Genomic DNA, 17,004 nt, shown 5'->3' on the forward strand with positions numbered 1-17,004 from the left:
TCCTTGCAAAAACTAGCAATTAGTTTTGGGGTTATACTGACTAGTCTCACCTTTGGTTCAACACAGGTGTACACATCCTTTACAGTGGCTGAATAGGGCTTTGATGCAAGCCAAGTGAAAAACTCTGAAGCCCATGCCTTTTCTGTTTAGCCCTGTGGCACTGAGGGAGTTTCATCTTGGTAGTTTTTACCTTCCTTGAACTATGCTACGCAGCATAGAGACGGGACTTGGGGGGCTGCTGAGTAAGGACTTCAGTTCTTTGAAGTAAATAAGAAATGTTAATAGATTTTTCAGACAATCGTTATGTAAAGTAGAACATATTCTGTTTCTGCTTGATTACTTACTGAAACTGAGTTTCCTTCAATGGAAACTTCATGATCTACACTGAGTCACATGGCACTGTCTATGGAGCAAGTAGGAAAAAGAACCTGTCTCAGGATAACCCTATAATAATAATAAAAAGATTTGTTGCACTTACTATGATATCTTCTCCTCAGTGGATTAAGGTTATGTCCTACCCTTGGAACCACAGGCAGGTGCAGTCAGTTCCCAAGGGAGGAAGTAGAGTCCCTGAACCATAAGGACATTCTGCCTGAAACAGGTGCTTTACAACAGTAATATTGAGAGCATAAAATTCATACTAAGGCCAAGGTATACACATATATTATCTGCCAATCTTTTGGGCCTAATTCTAGTGCTTTCTGATAATTTGGACAGCATGTTGTCTGATAATGTGTTCAGCATGTTGCTTTGCATACTATACTGGATGTCTCATTTGCAACATACCTCCAGTAATCATGAATGACTAATCTCTGACCATAAGTATGGTCTAAGCTATCATAATTGATTTATCTTCAGGCCAGCTTCCAACTCTATATGACTTTCACTTTGAGGGACTGATGAAAAAGTGGGTGCCTTGGAGCAAATTGGTCCCTGAATATATCCACTCACCCGAAGTGAAATTTATCGATATTCTGGGTAAGTGTGACTAAAGCTTTGCATAATTTAGTGGGAGTAATTAATGTCACAAGTTAATCAATTGCAGCTTGCAAACCTATTTATGCCTTGTCCAGTACATGAGAGGCATCCTTACATGGCTCATCTTCGTTGATCATCCCTGGGAGGCAGGATCACATGACAACATCTTGTAGCTCTAAGCTGGCTCAGGAGGCTCTACCCCAGTTACTGCCTTGCCTTGCCCAAGTTCAGAGCAGATTCCTTTACTTAGTGTTTCCACCAGCAGTTTCTTCGTATGTGTAGCTTTCTTGCTACCTGTTTTTCCTTAGAGTCCCTTCTCCAAGGAGAGCCAGTGTGGTGTAGTGGTTAAGAGTGGTAGATTCATAATCTGGGGAACCGGGTTCGCGTCTCCGCTCCTCCACCTGCAGCTGCTGGGTGACCTTGGGCCAGTCACACTTCTCTGAAGTCTCTCAGCCCCACTCACCTCACAGAGTGTTTGTTGTGGGGGAGGAAGGGAAAGGAGAATGTTAGCCACTTTGAGACTCCTGAAGGGGAGTGAAAGGCGGGATATCAAGTCCAAACTCTTCTTTTTCTTCTTCTCACGTTCTGTTGACCCTCCATCATCATCATCATCACCACCACCACCACCATCATCATCATCCTGTCTTTAGTCTGTCACCTTCAGCCCTTCAATATAAGGAGTGGGCATGTCCCATTTCTGGATGTCTTCCTCCCACTGAACAGAACAAACATTGGTCACTTACCATGAAAGTTCCTCTCATTCATAGAGTTATCCAGCTTATCCTCTTTAGGTAGCATACTACAAATGGGTACAGCTTGTTCCACCCAAATGACCATGGTTTGGCCACCATGTACTTTCATCCACTTCTGCTTGGCCTTCTCAGAGGAGGCTTCTGTTATTTTCTTTTAATGTTCCCCCCGCCTCAGATTTAGTTTACATGTGCTGTTCTCTGCTTGACAGTGGAGCCTCCTGAGCCAGTCTAGGCATACGAAACATCACCACATGAGACTTGACTTTCCTGGGCTATGGGTGGAGACAACCCATCTCTGGATATCTCCCTAAGGGGCCAATGCTCCATTCTAAAATAGTGTGTCTAGAAACATTTTTCTTTTATCCTCTAAGCTGCTAGAGGAACAAACGACCCCTGGATCAGACAATGGGTCTTGTGTCTCTAAATGAATTCTGTTACTGGAGTGATTGTGCATTGAGTATCTATGCAAATCTATCATTTTAAAGCTGCTTGGTTTTCTTTTGCTATCTGTATTCCAAGTTAACATACACACTCTTTAGTTCCCACAGTGGACACAACCCGTACAAACTGGCTACTAGAAAAGATGGTAAAAATCAAACACCCCGTTGTTCTGGTTGGAGAATCTGGAACCTCAAAGACGGCAACAACACAGAACTTTCTTAAGAAACTAAATCAAGACACAAATGTAAGGGTCCAGATTTTATGTAATTAGCCCTACACCTTTACTCCACTTCCAGATAAGGAAAGAAGCTCATTCTCCTGTTGCAAAAAGGAGAGAAGGAGCAAAAAGCTGAGGGATGAGTATAGGGGACAGATCCTTTGCTACACAGGTCCCCAGAATCTCTGGTTTCATACATACCCCTTTTTGCCTATTTAAGTCATGTCCTATGAGTGTCTACTGAGAAACAACTAGTGTGTTCAGTGAGGTTTATTGCCCTCAGGTAAATGTGTATAAGTTTGCAGACTTAGTCTGCTCCAGCAATGACTATATTTTAGTATTTTATTAAACAGTATATCCACTTGGCCTGACATTTTAAGAGAGAGAATGTATCAAAGTCAGTAAGACGCTTTTAAAAGCAATTTTTAAACTTATTTATTCTGTAAACTGGTACAAATGTGATAATCTTCCACAAATCAAAGAACATTAGAATGATTCAGATTTTAGATTAATGTCCTTTGTTGTTTAGAACAAATTTTAGAGAATTTATGTAAATATTAAATCTTATTTTTTAAAAATCCTCTTCTGTAGCAGCAGCAGCAGCAGCAGAAGGTTTCCCAAGTTTTCAAACATTACATTTATCTAATATGACTAATATAACTAAATTGCTTCGTACATTCTTGACTTATTTGTAGAGTTATTTTTGGTAGTGTTATTTGTAGTGTGAATTTTCTAAACCATTTTATATTTTTCCAAAATCTACCTGATCTCATTGCCCTTGAACTAGTCACCCTCTCTCATGCAAACGTACCTCACAAGGGTGCTGCAATGATAAAATGGAAGGTGATAATGTATGCCACCCTGAAATCCTTGGAGGAAGGATAGGATAAACATGTAAATAAATAAAAGTAACTAATTTGAGACATTCTTATTAGCATAATCTCCTATACCTTGCCTGTCCACAAAACTGTTCTTTTCGAGAACTGAGTGCTAACATATTTTTGCTGCCATCAATCAGAAACACTGAAATGCATCTGTAAATCACAATTCCTCAATAAGTGGAGAAATACTACTGGGATTGTGTCTACTTCCTGAAATTAATATATTCTCTGTAATGATAGAGACACTCTGTTTTAATTTAACTATCACATATATAATCCCTTCTCAGCTTTTTACCTCTGCCTGCTGAGTAGGAAGTCCTTGGCATGAGCCTTCATTTCCCAACAACATTTTTAATCTTCCACTTCCAGGTGCTGCTTATCATTAACTTCTCCTCTCGCACTACCTCCATGGATATTCAAAGGAATATGGAAGCAAACGTGGAGAAACGGACCAAAGAGACCTATGGTCCCCCAATGGGAAAGCGCCTCATTGTCTTTATGGATGATATGAACATGCCCAGGGTAAGAATATACATACAAGTATGCAAGAGCGTCTCAAGACACATTCAAGCATTTTTAATGGAGCTGATGCCGGGAAGGGAATGCTTTGCATCCTTTGTTTCTGAAGAAACTTACATGTGTAAGAGGTGCTATTCTGGATCAGACCAAGGGTTCATTTAATCCAGGACCAACTATACGCCAAGGGAAGCTCACAGACAGTGATATAATAGCAGTGCCCTGTGGTTTGCCCCCAGCTTCTAGCAATCAAAGAACACTGCCTCTATCACAAAAGGTTCCATTGGGCTAGTCATGGCTATTGTCATTGGAGTACTCACAATATAAATCATGCTCTGAGTAAACCCATTAAAGGATATGACTAATTTAGGTCCATTAGTCTTGATCTGAGTGGAATTTAGCTGGTTACAACTAATTGTCCAGCATGTTTTCTGTTACTGTGATTCAGCCTTCCTTTGCATGATGCTCTCCAGATGTTTTGGACTGCAGCTCCCATCAACTCCAGCCAGCATGTCCAATGGTCAGAGATGATGGAAGTTATAATGCAGAACATCTGGAAGGTTGGTCTAATCCTTCTACAGAACCATCAAAGCCTGCAGCAAACAACTTGGGTGTAAGAGGAAGGTACTGTACCTTCTTGTTGCAGTCATAGAATCATAGATACGGAGAATCATAGATACGGAGCAATCCAAACTACAAGAAAGAAGATTCCACCTAAACATTAGGAAGAACCTCCTGAGAGTAAGAGCTGTTCGACAGTGGAATTTGCTGCCAAGGAGTGTGGTGGAGTCTCCTTCTTTGGAGGTCTTTAAGCAGAGGCTTGACAACCATATGTCAGGAGTGCTCTGATGGTGTTTCCTGCTATTTATTTTCTGTCACCTGATAGAAAATGTACCTGGTACATTTGTAAAAGAGAGCCAATGCGACTTAGTGGTCAGATTGTCAGACTAGAACTTGAGCGACAAAGGTTCTGTTCTCTGGGTGACATTGGGTCTATCATTCTCTCATAGGAGAAAGGGAGGAAGGTGGAAAAACCATGTATGTTGTCCTGAGCTTGTGGAGGTAGTGTGAGATATAAATGTAGTATTAGTTATAATAAATATTGAATAATAATAGCTCACTCTTCAAGGTTTACTAAGTAATTTATCAATTAAATTCGAAATAAAGAAAAAAGGAATCAAGGCATGCTTACTTCTCCAGGCATGTGAAATTTTTGTTGAATTTTTCACATATGAACGTTTATTCCTTATTGTGGACCTGTGTGGAAAGTAGCAATATGGAAAAAATATAATTAGTTTTCATCTTAATGCGGATTTCCCAAATTTTACACTTTTCAAACCAATGCACAAATTGAAACAAGGCTTTCTTTTTAAATTCTCCCTTCTCCAAATTTTGCAAAGCAGTTCATAAGCCAAAGAATGCAAAAAAACTGCATGACTGAATCAGCATACAAAAATGTATTCTAGGCAAATTGTGTGCATAAATATGTATATTAGGAGACATTAACAAAAATACATTTTCACTTGCCATGGCATGGTTGGCATCTGTCTGTCTCCAGACGTAATTGAAGAGTGTGCCATTGGGGGTAAAGTCAAACTGCTGGAGAGTTACAGCACCTGCTGTGGCTGCAGAGACCGATACTGGAGAGACATGCTTTATTGCAGCTGGGGAAGATGAAGGCATCTGGTTTCACTGTTACAAATACACCATGACATTTTTTCCTCTACATTCCTCCCAGCAGTCATTTCTCCTCTGGTCACTGCTGTGGATACTCAACCTGACTGTGTCTCCAGGCACTGCAGTTGTCTGCAAAGGATTCCCACACAGTGGGGTTCAAGTTGCTGGCCTTCATACCACATTTGCAGAACTCTTTATAACACAGAGTCGGTCTGCCAACAGGCCTGGTGCCTGAGGTCAGCTTCCTGTAATGCACATCCTTGTGGAACCTGCCTTGGGGCAAACTGAATTTAAGATTGGAAAACTTGAGTGAAATCAAAGCCACCAGATTCAGTCATCTGTCATTGACAGGAGATTTATAAATATTGTTGATGGTAGTTGAAAAGAGGGGTATAACTCAAGCTGCTTGTTGGTAGCCCTTCTGTTTTTTGTTTAAGCATTTTAACTCTCTTGTTGTTCAAAGGTTGATGAATATGGGACCCAACAGCCTATTGCGCTGCTGAAGTTACTCTTAGAGAAAGGCGCCTTGTATGATCGTGGCAAGGAGATGAACTGCAAGTACCTCCGTGACCTTGGCTTCATTGCTGCCATGGGCAAAGCTGGGGGAGGCCGTAATGAAGTTGACCCACGATTCATTTCGCTCTTTAGCGCTTTCAACGTGCCATTTCCTTCAGAGTCGTCACTGCACTTGATATACGCCTCCATTTTAAAAGGCCATACTTCGGTAATCTGAATTATTTATACAGAGAGATATTGATTAAATTATTGTTGAGAGACCTGTACAGAATTTCAATACTTGTTTAAGAATTGCCCTCAGACCTCCCCTGCCCCAGAGTAACGGACCACTGTCAAAAATTGTAGCCATCCTGCTGCTGTTTAATCTCTTAGTAGAACCTTTGAAAATATCCCTACATTTTCTTCTGTGGTGTAACAGCAAATCTTTTATTGCATTTTCAATGTGGCCACATTCCTAAAGATATAAATTTAATAAATAATAAATAGTAATAACCCTTCAAGTAATGAAGGCTTAGTGAACTGAAATGCAGAGCTCCTTCTGAATCTTGTTCTGTGGTTCTTGTGAGCTAGCCAGTATGCTGCGGGATGTCATAGAAAAAAAATCACATATGGCCTGGAGCCTCCATCTGACCTCAGGGACTTCTCATCTGGCTTTCAGCATGAAGCCCACCAACCCTTTACTATACACTTCAGCACCATTTTCCAATAGATACAGAGATACAGGTAAAGGATTCAGTGAAGCCCTCCTTGCTAGAGTGGACTGTAACAAATGGTCTGTGGGGGATCATATATGTCAACTGCATACTCTTACATAAATTGTGGGTGAGGTGCGTTGCAAGAGGCAGACTCTGCCAAACACACTTGGAATGAGGGGGTTCAGGCATTGTGTGGAAATGAATCAGGGGGCAGAGCCAATGCTGCTGGCTCTTTCCCCCAGCAATCTTGCTCAAGGCAAAATCTAATCCCATGTTAAAAAATAGACCCCAGTGCCCATTGCCAATGCTGGGTTTACCAAGCTGTGTTTTCAAGAAGCCTTTTCCAAGAAGTCATTACTTTAGAAAATGATTTGTCAGTCACGTATAGAGGTCATCAACAAGCATGTATGCATGTGGGATGCAGGAAAGGTGCTCCTAACGTAAGTTGAAAGCATAGTTTGCTTGCCGTTTGATGGAAAACATTGCAAGAAAAAGTAAGTTTTAAAGAAAAACCCTTCTCACAATTGTCTCTTGAAAACATCTCCCCCTATTTTATGTTTGCAGATTTTCAATGAATTTATATCTGCAATTGCTGACAAGATGACAGCCTCTACACTGACACTTTATCAAATGATAGTCCGTGACTTACCTCCAACTCCTTCAAAATTCCATTACATTTTTAACCTGCGGGACTTGTCCAGAGTTTACAATGGACTTGTTCAAACAACACCAGAACGGTGAGTGAACAGGCACCTAGCTTTTCGCTGGAATTGTAACAATATTCAAATTGTTCATTCAGTTCAAACATACCAATTCATAAAAAGTTACTCCAAATTGGAAGAAGTGGGCTCAGATAAGTTACAAATTCTGCATTTGTGAAAGGCAGCCTACTAAGTCCCATGTTTTGTATTTGCTGATTTGACCCAGTTTTTGTTTTATTATAGGTTCCAGACAGTTGCACAGATGGTGAGAGTATGGCGGAATGAGTGCCTGCGGGTTTTCCATGACAGGCTGATTAATGAAGTTGACAAAGCTCTGGTGAGTTCTAGCCGTTTTACTGCTGGTGACTTAATATCCATTTGGCTACTTTAAGACAGCTGTGTGCCTCTCTGAAATAAAATCATCGGCTCAAGCAATGCTCTGTATGATGCAGTTGTTTTACTTGCATCCTGGGATTTTTCTGCTGGAACTCACAAGAACTCAGTTCTAGCACCTCTCAGGTTGGTTCTGACGCACCTCAGGTGGGGACCATTGCCATTCTAAGAGAACAAGGGAAGCGTTCATGGTGACTTCTGGCACCTCTTTTTCTAGAAAAATAGCTCTGCTTGTATCCCATGAATTTGTAAGAGGGTTGCTCCTACTAAAGACTGGCTTTCAGAACTGAGCTGTGATAACATAGAATGGACACTGTCATATGAGCAGGCAGGAGCTAGTGCCCCATGGAGTGTTACTTCTACTGATGCAGGAAGGTTTGTTTTTGGCTTCATGCTTGAACTGGGAGCCAAGCAGTCATTTCTAAATCCATATCAAACCTTAAAACAGCCTCTCAATCCCTCTGCTAATCCAGAGCCTCAAAATTGTCATATTCCTAGTGTTTCCCTCACATTTCATACCATAAACACCAAGATGTTCAAAATCCCACAAAAGTACCGTATTTTTCGCCCTATAGGACACACTTTTCCCCCTCCAAAAATGAAGGGGAAATGTGTGTGCGTCCTATGGGGCGAATGCAGGCTTTCGCTGAATCCTGGAGAGCGAGAGGGGTCGGTGCGCACCGACCCCTCTCGCTCTCCAGGCTTCAGGAAGCTATCCGCAAGTCTTGCAAGCCCGGCGGGAGGTCCCGCGGGCTTGCAAGGCTTGCGGGCAACAGCCTGCAGCCCAAAAGGTTGGGGGGCAGCGGGGAGGCGCAGCGCCGCCACCCCGCTATTCCCCGACCTGATCTGGAGGCTGGCGGGGGGGAGAAGCAAGCTTGCTTCTCCCCCCCGCCAGCCCCACAAGCTCGGGGGACAGCGGGGCAAGCCGCTGCCCCACAGAGGCTAGAGAGGCTGTCCCTGAAGGCAGAAGAGGGAGACGGAGCGCTCCGTCTCCCTCTTCTAGCTTGGGGATGGCTGCGCAAACCTGGGGGGGAAATAAAAAATTTTCCCTTGATTCCCCCCCCAAAAAACTAGGTGCGTCCTATGGGCTGGTGCGTCCTATAGGGCGAAAAATGCGGTAAACATTGTCACCCCATTAAAGGGGCATGTAAATTAAACCCCTGAACATAGTTGCTATATCTGCAGAACACACATTAGTTGTAGAACCTCTCCCTTCTGCCACTCCTGCTCTTTCTGTCTCTCTCTCACAGACTCACAATGTGGAATGTTGCTTGCCATTAAGAATTTACAATCCATTGGCATCATCAGTACTCCGAGACTTAGCTCAGTGGTAAACTGCATGCTTTTCATATGGAAGACTCCAGTTTCAGTCCCAGTCACCTTTATTTCAAAGGATTTCTGGTAGCAGAACTGGGAAAGACCTGTGCCTGAAGCCTTGGAGAGCAGTATTGATTGAATGGCCTGATGAATTATAAAGCAACTTCCCATACACATAGGTTCTGATTAGATTCTTGCACAAAACATTCCTTGGGATGAATTCTGCAGACCTTTGTGGGGGTTTTTTTATTTAATCAAGTTAGTGCATGAGTCCTTGTGAAGCAGAATGGAGAGGACTGGTCCTAAATAAAGAACTGAAAATTTCTTTCTTTCTTTCTTATATATTATAAGGTTGAAGGCCATATACAAGCCCTGGTGGAAAGCAATTTCAAAGACGACTTAGAGCATGTTATGAGAGACCCTATACTTTTTGGAGACTTTAGGATGGCCCTAAATGAAAGTGAGCCTCGTGTTTATGAAGATATTCAGGACTACGATGCTGCCAAAGCTCTCTTTCAGGTACAGTGACTAAATTGGTGTGTGGTGTATTTATTTTCATTGTAGAAGGTTTGAAGATTTCACTATAGAAAAGGAGATTAAAAGACACATATCTGGGATTCTTCCTGTATTTTTTGTGTATGTTACTTGGTTATAACAACTGGATATTTGTTATGTATGCCCTTATCATTAGTATTAATTCACCTGTTGGGTGTGACTATTAGTGGACACCAAAAATAAGTAGCATTCTCTTTTGGCCAAGTGAGAACTTAAGACTACAATTTTATGTACACTTACGTGGGTGTAATCTCCATGGAACACACTGGAATTTATTTCTGAGTAAATGTGTATAGGGTTACACTGTAAAATTCTGATATTCCTTTCATTCAGTGTTTCCAGCATTTAATTATTTATTTAAAAATATTTTTATACCGCCAGAGCATTCAAATATATCAAAGCGGTTTGCAGCAATAAAGTCGTAAAACCTTACAGTAAATGCGTAAAAAGTTGAAAACAAACACCAGTAAACCATTATGGAAGGATGTACTCTTTAACTGCTTGCATAGGCCTAGTAGAATAGAAGAGTTTTCAGCAGGCATTTAAAAGGTTTTCTTCTGTTCTGACGGGTAGGACCCAAACCAATGGATTCAAGTTACAAGCAATGAGATTCTGAGTAAAAATCAGGAAGAACTTTCTGACAGTAAGAGCTGTTCGACAGTGGAATGGTCTTCCTCGGGAGATTGTGGACTCTCCTTCCTTGAAAGTTTTAAAGCAGAGGTTGAATGTCCATCTGCCACGGATGTTTTAGTTGAGATTTTTGCAATGCAGGGGGTTGGACTAAATAACCCTTGGGTTCCCTTCCAACTCTACAAGTCTATGATTCTATGATAAGGTGCCTGCTAAATCTCTAGTGGCAGAGGGTTCCACAGGACTGGGCCAATGACACAAAATGCTCGATTTCCCACTGTTGTCAAACTAGCCTCACCAACTCGGGGAACAATCAGCAACACTCCTGCCAATGATCTCTGTGATTAAGCAGGGATATCAGGATTCAGGCAATCCCAGTGTTGCTGTTGTTTAACACCCTGCTCTTTTGGTGTTGAAACCCTTCCACAAGCTCACTCTTTTCGCCTTTCCCTTGCAGGAGATTCTTGAAGAGTACAATGAACTGAATACCAAAATGAACCTGGTGCTGTTTGACGATGCCCTGGAGCATTTGATTCGTGTTCATCGCATCATAAGGATGGACCGTGGTCATGCTTTACTTGTTGGAGTTGGTGGCTCAGGGAAGCAGTCCCTGGCAAGATTAGCAGCTTATACAGCAGGATGCGAGGTTAGTGGGTCATTAGTTTGCTTTTTTATTTTAGATGATCACCTTTCCCTGTCCTTGAAGGCTTGGATTACATACTAGCTTTGAGTTGTACCCAAAGCTAGTCCTACTCACAATAGACCCACTGACGTTAATGTACACTACTAACGTAGATCCATTAATATCAGTATGTCTGTTCTGAGTACAACTTAGTTGGATATAAGTACTGTAATTAATTTTAAAAGCCCTGGGGGGGGTGGGAGGCAAATTGTCAGCTACCAACTCGCCTAAATAAAATGGCCTTATATCACCCCGGGAGAGACAGAATCAGGTTTTGTTTTACTTCTTAAATGAAGGAATTGCAACTCAAGGGAATGTCCCTACCTGCACTTCACCAATCAGTGCTTCAGGTGAAAATAATACAACTAATTTCATACTTTACTTTTAGGTTTTTGAAATAGTTCTGAGCCGTGGTTATGGAGAAAACAATTTGCGGGAAGATCTTAAATCTTTGTATGTAAAACTTGGGATTGAGAATAAAATAATGATATTCCTATTTACTGATGCTCATGTGGCAGAGGAAGGGTTCTTGGAACTCATCAACAACATGCTAACATCAGGTAACGACATACCTATGGTGTGACCACACGGTGTACAGGGCTGGGCCACCCATGAGACAATGTGAGGCAACAGCCTTGGGCGGCAGGATTTGCAGGGGCATTGCCTGCTGCTGCCCCCACAGCCACAGTGGCAGTGACAGCTGCAAATACTCCTTGGAGTCTGGAACTGTCACCTCTCCAGCAGACTCTTGGTGAATAGGAGGCACTGCTGGTCTCCTCCCACCCTTGTTTCCAGTGCAGATCTTTATTCCCGCCCCCCTTGTTTCTGATGTAGATATTTATTCACCTCTTCTTTCCAGGGGGCCTGTATCTTCTTTCCATGTGGTCACCTCACATTCCAAAATGTCTTGTGCTGACCCTGATGGTGCATCCACACTTGGAATAATGTGTATAGTTCTGGTCACCTAACCTCAAAAGCTATTCTAGATTTGGAAAAGGTTCAGAAAAAGGCAACCCAAATGATCCTGGCAATCACAAGTGGATAGACTGATGTTGCATTCAGATCCTGCTTGCAGGCTTCCCACTGAAAACATGATTTTGTACCAGATGGGCTCTTGGTCTGCTCTCATGTTCTTTAACTTTAAAGTGCTGAGCCTTAATTCTCTACGATTCTTCATATTTTATAGAGTGGAGTTGGAGGGTGTGGGGGGCACTGTAGCCATCTGCCTCTGTGCAATGGTAGGAAATCCCACTTGGAAGAAGATGAGTGTGCTTTGCATCACATAAAATAATCATGGTCATTATGCATAGTAATCTGAAGTTTATTGGGTGAGATAACCCAGACAGCAGATTACCGGAGGTGGTAGGGTGGGCGGGATGTTCACCATGGAGTAGTAGCTTCTTTTAACTTATCTTCATTTAATAGGAATGGTGCCAGCCCTATTCCCAGATGACGAAAGAGACAATATTTTAAATCAGATTACAAATGAAGCAATGAAAGCTGGAGCTGCCCCAGCCAAAGAAAGCGTCTGGCAGTACTTTGTAAACAAGAGTGCCAACAACCTCCATATTGTCCTTGGGATGTCCCCAGTTGGTGAAACACTGAGAACACGTTGCCGAAATTTTCCAGGTATGTATGTATGTATGTATGTATGTATGTTAACAGGCATCCCCTCTCTGCCCCTGGGATGCAGATAAATGAAACTGAAAAGTGGGTATTAGCTTAGTTTTCATAAGTGGAGAGCAATGGTTTTGAATCTCTGTTCTGTTGAACTTTGAAGTTATTATTACTATTTTTTAAAATTATTGGTCACTTTTCATCCCCAAGGTAACGCAAAGTGGCTTCCAATATAAAAATGAGCACATGCATTGAAACTGACATGAAAGGAGGGAGGGGACAAATAGAAATCTAACAGATTTTTAAAAGGCAGGAGTAAAACATTCCACTCACTTGAGCCCACTGATTATTAAGGACCAAAGGCCTGGCGAAAAATCAATCAATCAATCAATCAATCAATCAATCAATCAGTCAGTCTTTATTACGGTCCAGAGACCCAACAAATCATTACAAATCAATACACAATTCGTACAGCCTACCTCCAGGTTAATCAAGCATTTTGTTTAGAATATAGGGCTCATTTGTTCTTGCAACCACCAGTAAAAACTTTGCCACTGCTAACGTTCTAGCTTTTGTCCGGTCTTCCAGTAGGAACCTGACATAGTGAGCCTTTGATTTTCCCGGGAAAGGTACCAGCAAGGGTAGTATCAGTTCAGCCCTGGCCTGCTCATATTTTGTTAAATGCAACAAAATGTGATTTATGGAATCGATGTCTTGAGCACACGAGCAAAGTCTGTCCTGGTAGGGAACTCCTCTCAACCTACCATCCAACACTGCAGAGGGGAAGACATTTAGTCTGGCTTTGGTGAAAAGCCTTTGGTAGTTAGGTACTGTCAGGTTTTTGATGTAGGATGTTAACTTAAAGACATACCCATATTGAACTCCTACTGCCAGCGGACTGCAGGTTGATAACCGAGAGACTACAAATACTAAAAACAACAAAAGCGAAAGTAGGGACCTGATCCTACAAAGTACTCAAGTAGCTCTCGATATATATCCTTTTAATGGTATGCTGCCTTACTGGAAATCAATTGACAGTGTGAAGAGAAACTTTAAGCTTTTACTAAATATCCATTGCAACACTCTGATCGCAATAAACTTGCTTTGCACGGACCCCCAGCACACTAGACTCATGCTGACATTTTCTGACTCAGCTACCCCTAAAATGCTACTGAAATATAGGGCCATTTTACAGGAAAAATAAATGTTTTTGCCTGACACCTAAAGAAAGTAGATAAGAATCCCTGAGAACAGATAACTACAACTACTTGTTTTCTCCTGAAGTGTGCAATCATGGGAAGGTGTTGGCTGTGCTTTAGAGCAGACTTTCCCAAGCTTTGATCCTCAGATCATGTTGGATTACAAAGCCCATCATCCTTGACCATTGGCTGTGCTTGCTGGGGCTGATGGAAGTTGTAGTTCAGCAACATCTTGACCCAAGGTGGAGAGAGGCTGCTTTAGAGTGTGATTTTAGGGTTCACAAGGAACAGTGAAGCCTAAGAAGCCTGACCAGTTTCTGTGTCTTAGAAAATTACCCAGGATCCTCTACAATATACAGTGTCATGTGGCAGGAACACAGGAAATCTTTGGAAGCCAAGGCAACACGAAAGGAATTCCTTGAAGGTAGAAAGTTTGAAAGCCCAAGGTGTAGCAAGGTATCAAAGCTTTGAATTCCACAGAAAACTTTTGCAGCAAGCCTATAAACCAGTTCATTTAATGGGCATCATTTAATTTGTCTGCATCAGGCTTGCCACTGACACAGGGTGGTATTAAGGCAACAGTGATTTTGGCAAATGGTCCCCCCTTTTAGTATAGCTATGACAGAGTAAAGATGTAAGAGGAGGAAGAACTGGGGGAGGGTGTTGTAAACAAAAATGGCCCTTTTCCCTTATGGGGTATCCAAGAGCCCATATAGAGTCCTTATGTAGGTTCCCTATTGGTAGGAGAAAATAACAGAGGCCAACCAGAGACTATTGAGAAGCAAAGCAGCTAGTAAGCCTGATCTTTATTGATCTGATGCAACAGGGTGCTCCCCTCACATGCAGGAAAGGAGGAGGAACCCAGAACAATGGCGCACAAGGCCTTATATGGACTTTTGAAATTACCACCCTGTAGATCAAGACCACCCCCAGAAACATCATACATACATCAGAGAAGGGGTGTAACCTAAGACCACCCCTCAGATACATCATACCTACATCACAGAAAAGGCGGTCTACAACAGAAATTTGAATGTTGTTTTTCTCCTGTCGTTGTTTATCTCCTGTCTGGCAAGTTACTTGATTGGATTGCCTGGGGAGCCTGGCCAGTCTTTTGTAATGATAAATACTTAGTTCCTGGGCCAGGTCACAGGCTCACACCCTATTCATATCTTAAATGTGCCCTTAAGACAGGATTTGTGAGGAAAGAGACAATGGGGAGGTTTACCACTTTGACCTTGCAGAGAAAACATTTGCTCAGTTTGGGAATCAAAATGGTTTCAGGTCGGTCTTCCTGTGCTTGGCTATGTACGTGCTTGGTTGATACACTTATGAACATTACCATATATCTAAGACCTCAAAATTCCTATCACAAGGGAAAAGATCAACTTGCTGCCCTGCATCACTAGTATCAACCTTGTTATTTCTCTTCAAAGGTCTTGTCAATAACACTGGGATCGACTGGTTCTTGCCCTGGCCACCTCAGGCTCTAGATGCTGTTGCTAAGTTCTTTTTGGGTATGTAAACATTTTTGAAGCAAGAGGCTAATGGGCATGTGATTGAAGGAAACATATTCTTCCCCGTGCCTTAATTTCCCCCTTCCTTTACTGTTTTCCTATTCCTTGTTTAACTTATGACCTGCCATAGCTCTTCTTATCTCTTCTCCCAGTGCTGTTACCTATGGAGGAAAGAAGCAAATACCCTTCCCTTCGTTTTCCTCTGTGAGGCCAAAAGCAGCTTGGGGTGGAGAGGCACTTGATTTTGGAGGTGAAAAACTGGAAGAGAATAAAGGGTTAAGACACCTTATCTTCCACCCATGCCCCACTAGCCTCCACCAATCTTCTATTTGAGATTGCAACCTGAGAAACTACTTTAATTACCGTATTTTTCGCACCATAGGACGCACTTTTTCCCTCCTAAAAAGCAAGGGAAAATGTGTGTGCGTCCTATGGAGCGAATGCAGGGGGGAGGCAGGCGGGAAAAGCCCCCAAGAGCCGCACACAAGCTCCGTGCGCTCTTGCGGGCTTTTCCACAGGAGGGAGAAGGGACTGACTGGCCGCATCAGTCCCTTCTCCCACCTCCCAGAAAAGCCAGGAGAAGCCGCGATCTCTTTAAAGGGGTTGCGTGGCTTCTGCGGGCTTTTGGGAGAGGTGAGGGAATCCCCCCACCTCCCAGGAAAGCCAGAAGAAGCCGTGCAGCCCTTTTAAAGTGCGCGCGGCTTCTGCCGGTTTTGCGGGAGGTGGGGGAATTCCCCCCACTTCCCAGAAACGCCAGGAGAAGCCGTGATCTCTTTAAAGGGGTTGCGCGGCTTCTGCGGGCTTTTGGGAGAGGTGAGGGAATCCCCCCACCTCCCAGGAAAGCCAGGAAAGCCCTGTGCAGCGTCTCCCGGCAAGGAGAGGCTGCACGGGGCTAAAGGGGAAGCCAAAACAGCAAGCGGGATCCATCCTGCCTGCTGCCTTGGCTTGCTCCATAGCTGAGCGCAACCCCCCCCCCGGTAGGGAGAGGTTGTGCGCAGCCTGTACACTGCTCTTTGGGGCTGGGGGGGGGAGATTTTTTTTCTTGATTCCCCCCCTAAAAACTGGATGCGCCCTATGGTCCAGTGCGCCCTATGGTGCGAAAAATACGGTAAAGAAAAAAGAAAACACTGGAGTGGAGGGAACTACTCGTGATTAATTGTGTGGGTTCATCTTAAGTGAAATGCACCTTTGATATGACAGAGACTAGTATTTCTTAATTTCTTTGAGCCAGAAAGACCAATAACAACTTGTGTGTCTCTCTACTGCGTTTGTGTGTTGCAACACTGACCTCCAGCATATACTCTGTTAGCCTTCTGTACTTTGCGGGTAAGCGTGTTTTTTCTCTCTTTCCCAGGGAACAATCCACTGATCCCATCTGAAAAAACTGAGGCAGTCATTGAACACAGTGTCATGGTCCACGGTTCAGTGGGGCTCTACAGCAAAAGATTTCAGCAGAAACTCAGACGGAGCAACTACGTCACCCCCAAAAATTATCTTGATTTCATCAACACCTACTGCAAACTGCTGGATGAAAAGAATCAGTTCATTTGGGGTAACATCTGTGTTCTTAAGAAGTTTTGCAAATCTCATACAAAATGTTGTGCAAAGTCAGTTCTGTGCATGGCCTATGGCTGCAATCATAACTGCACTAACTTGGGAGTGAGCTCCATTGAATTCAGTAGGACTGTACTGTAAATTACGTAAATTAAGAGCAAATACA

At 42.8% G+C, this 17,004-nt stretch overlaps 1 protein-coding gene across 1 annotated transcript in view; it reads left to right on the plus strand.

Moving 5' to 3' along the window:
- Window positions 1–17,004, plus strand: part of DNAH10 (dynein axonemal heavy chain 10) — a 126,866-nt gene that overhangs the window by 83,034 nt on the left and 26,828 nt on the right. The window contains exons 44-55 of the mRNA XM_053369026.1: window positions 859–978; window positions 2,270–2,415; window positions 3,639–3,791; window positions 5,926–6,186; window positions 7,238–7,410; window positions 7,618–7,711; window positions 9,436–9,603; window positions 10,727–10,915; window positions 11,340–11,511; window positions 12,377–12,580; window positions 15,204–15,284; window positions 16,639–16,836. Coding sequence (XP_053225001.1) covers window positions 859–978; window positions 2,270–2,415; window positions 3,639–3,791; window positions 5,926–6,186; window positions 7,238–7,410; window positions 7,618–7,711; window positions 9,436–9,603; window positions 10,727–10,915; window positions 11,340–11,511; window positions 12,377–12,580; window positions 15,204–15,284; window positions 16,639–16,836 — 1,959 coding nt within the window. The remainder of the gene's footprint in view (window positions 1–858; window positions 979–2,269; window positions 2,416–3,638; window positions 3,792–5,925; window positions 6,187–7,237; window positions 7,411–7,617; window positions 7,712–9,435; window positions 9,604–10,726; window positions 10,916–11,339; window positions 11,512–12,376; window positions 12,581–15,203; window positions 15,285–16,638; window positions 16,837–17,004) is intronic.

This window comes from Podarcis raffonei, chromosome 16, assembly GCF_027172205.1.
Source record: "Podarcis raffonei isolate rPodRaf1 chromosome 16, rPodRaf1.pri, whole genome shotgun sequence".
Lineage (NCBI taxonomy): Eukaryota > Metazoa > Chordata > Lepidosauria > Squamata > Lacertidae > Podarcis > Podarcis raffonei.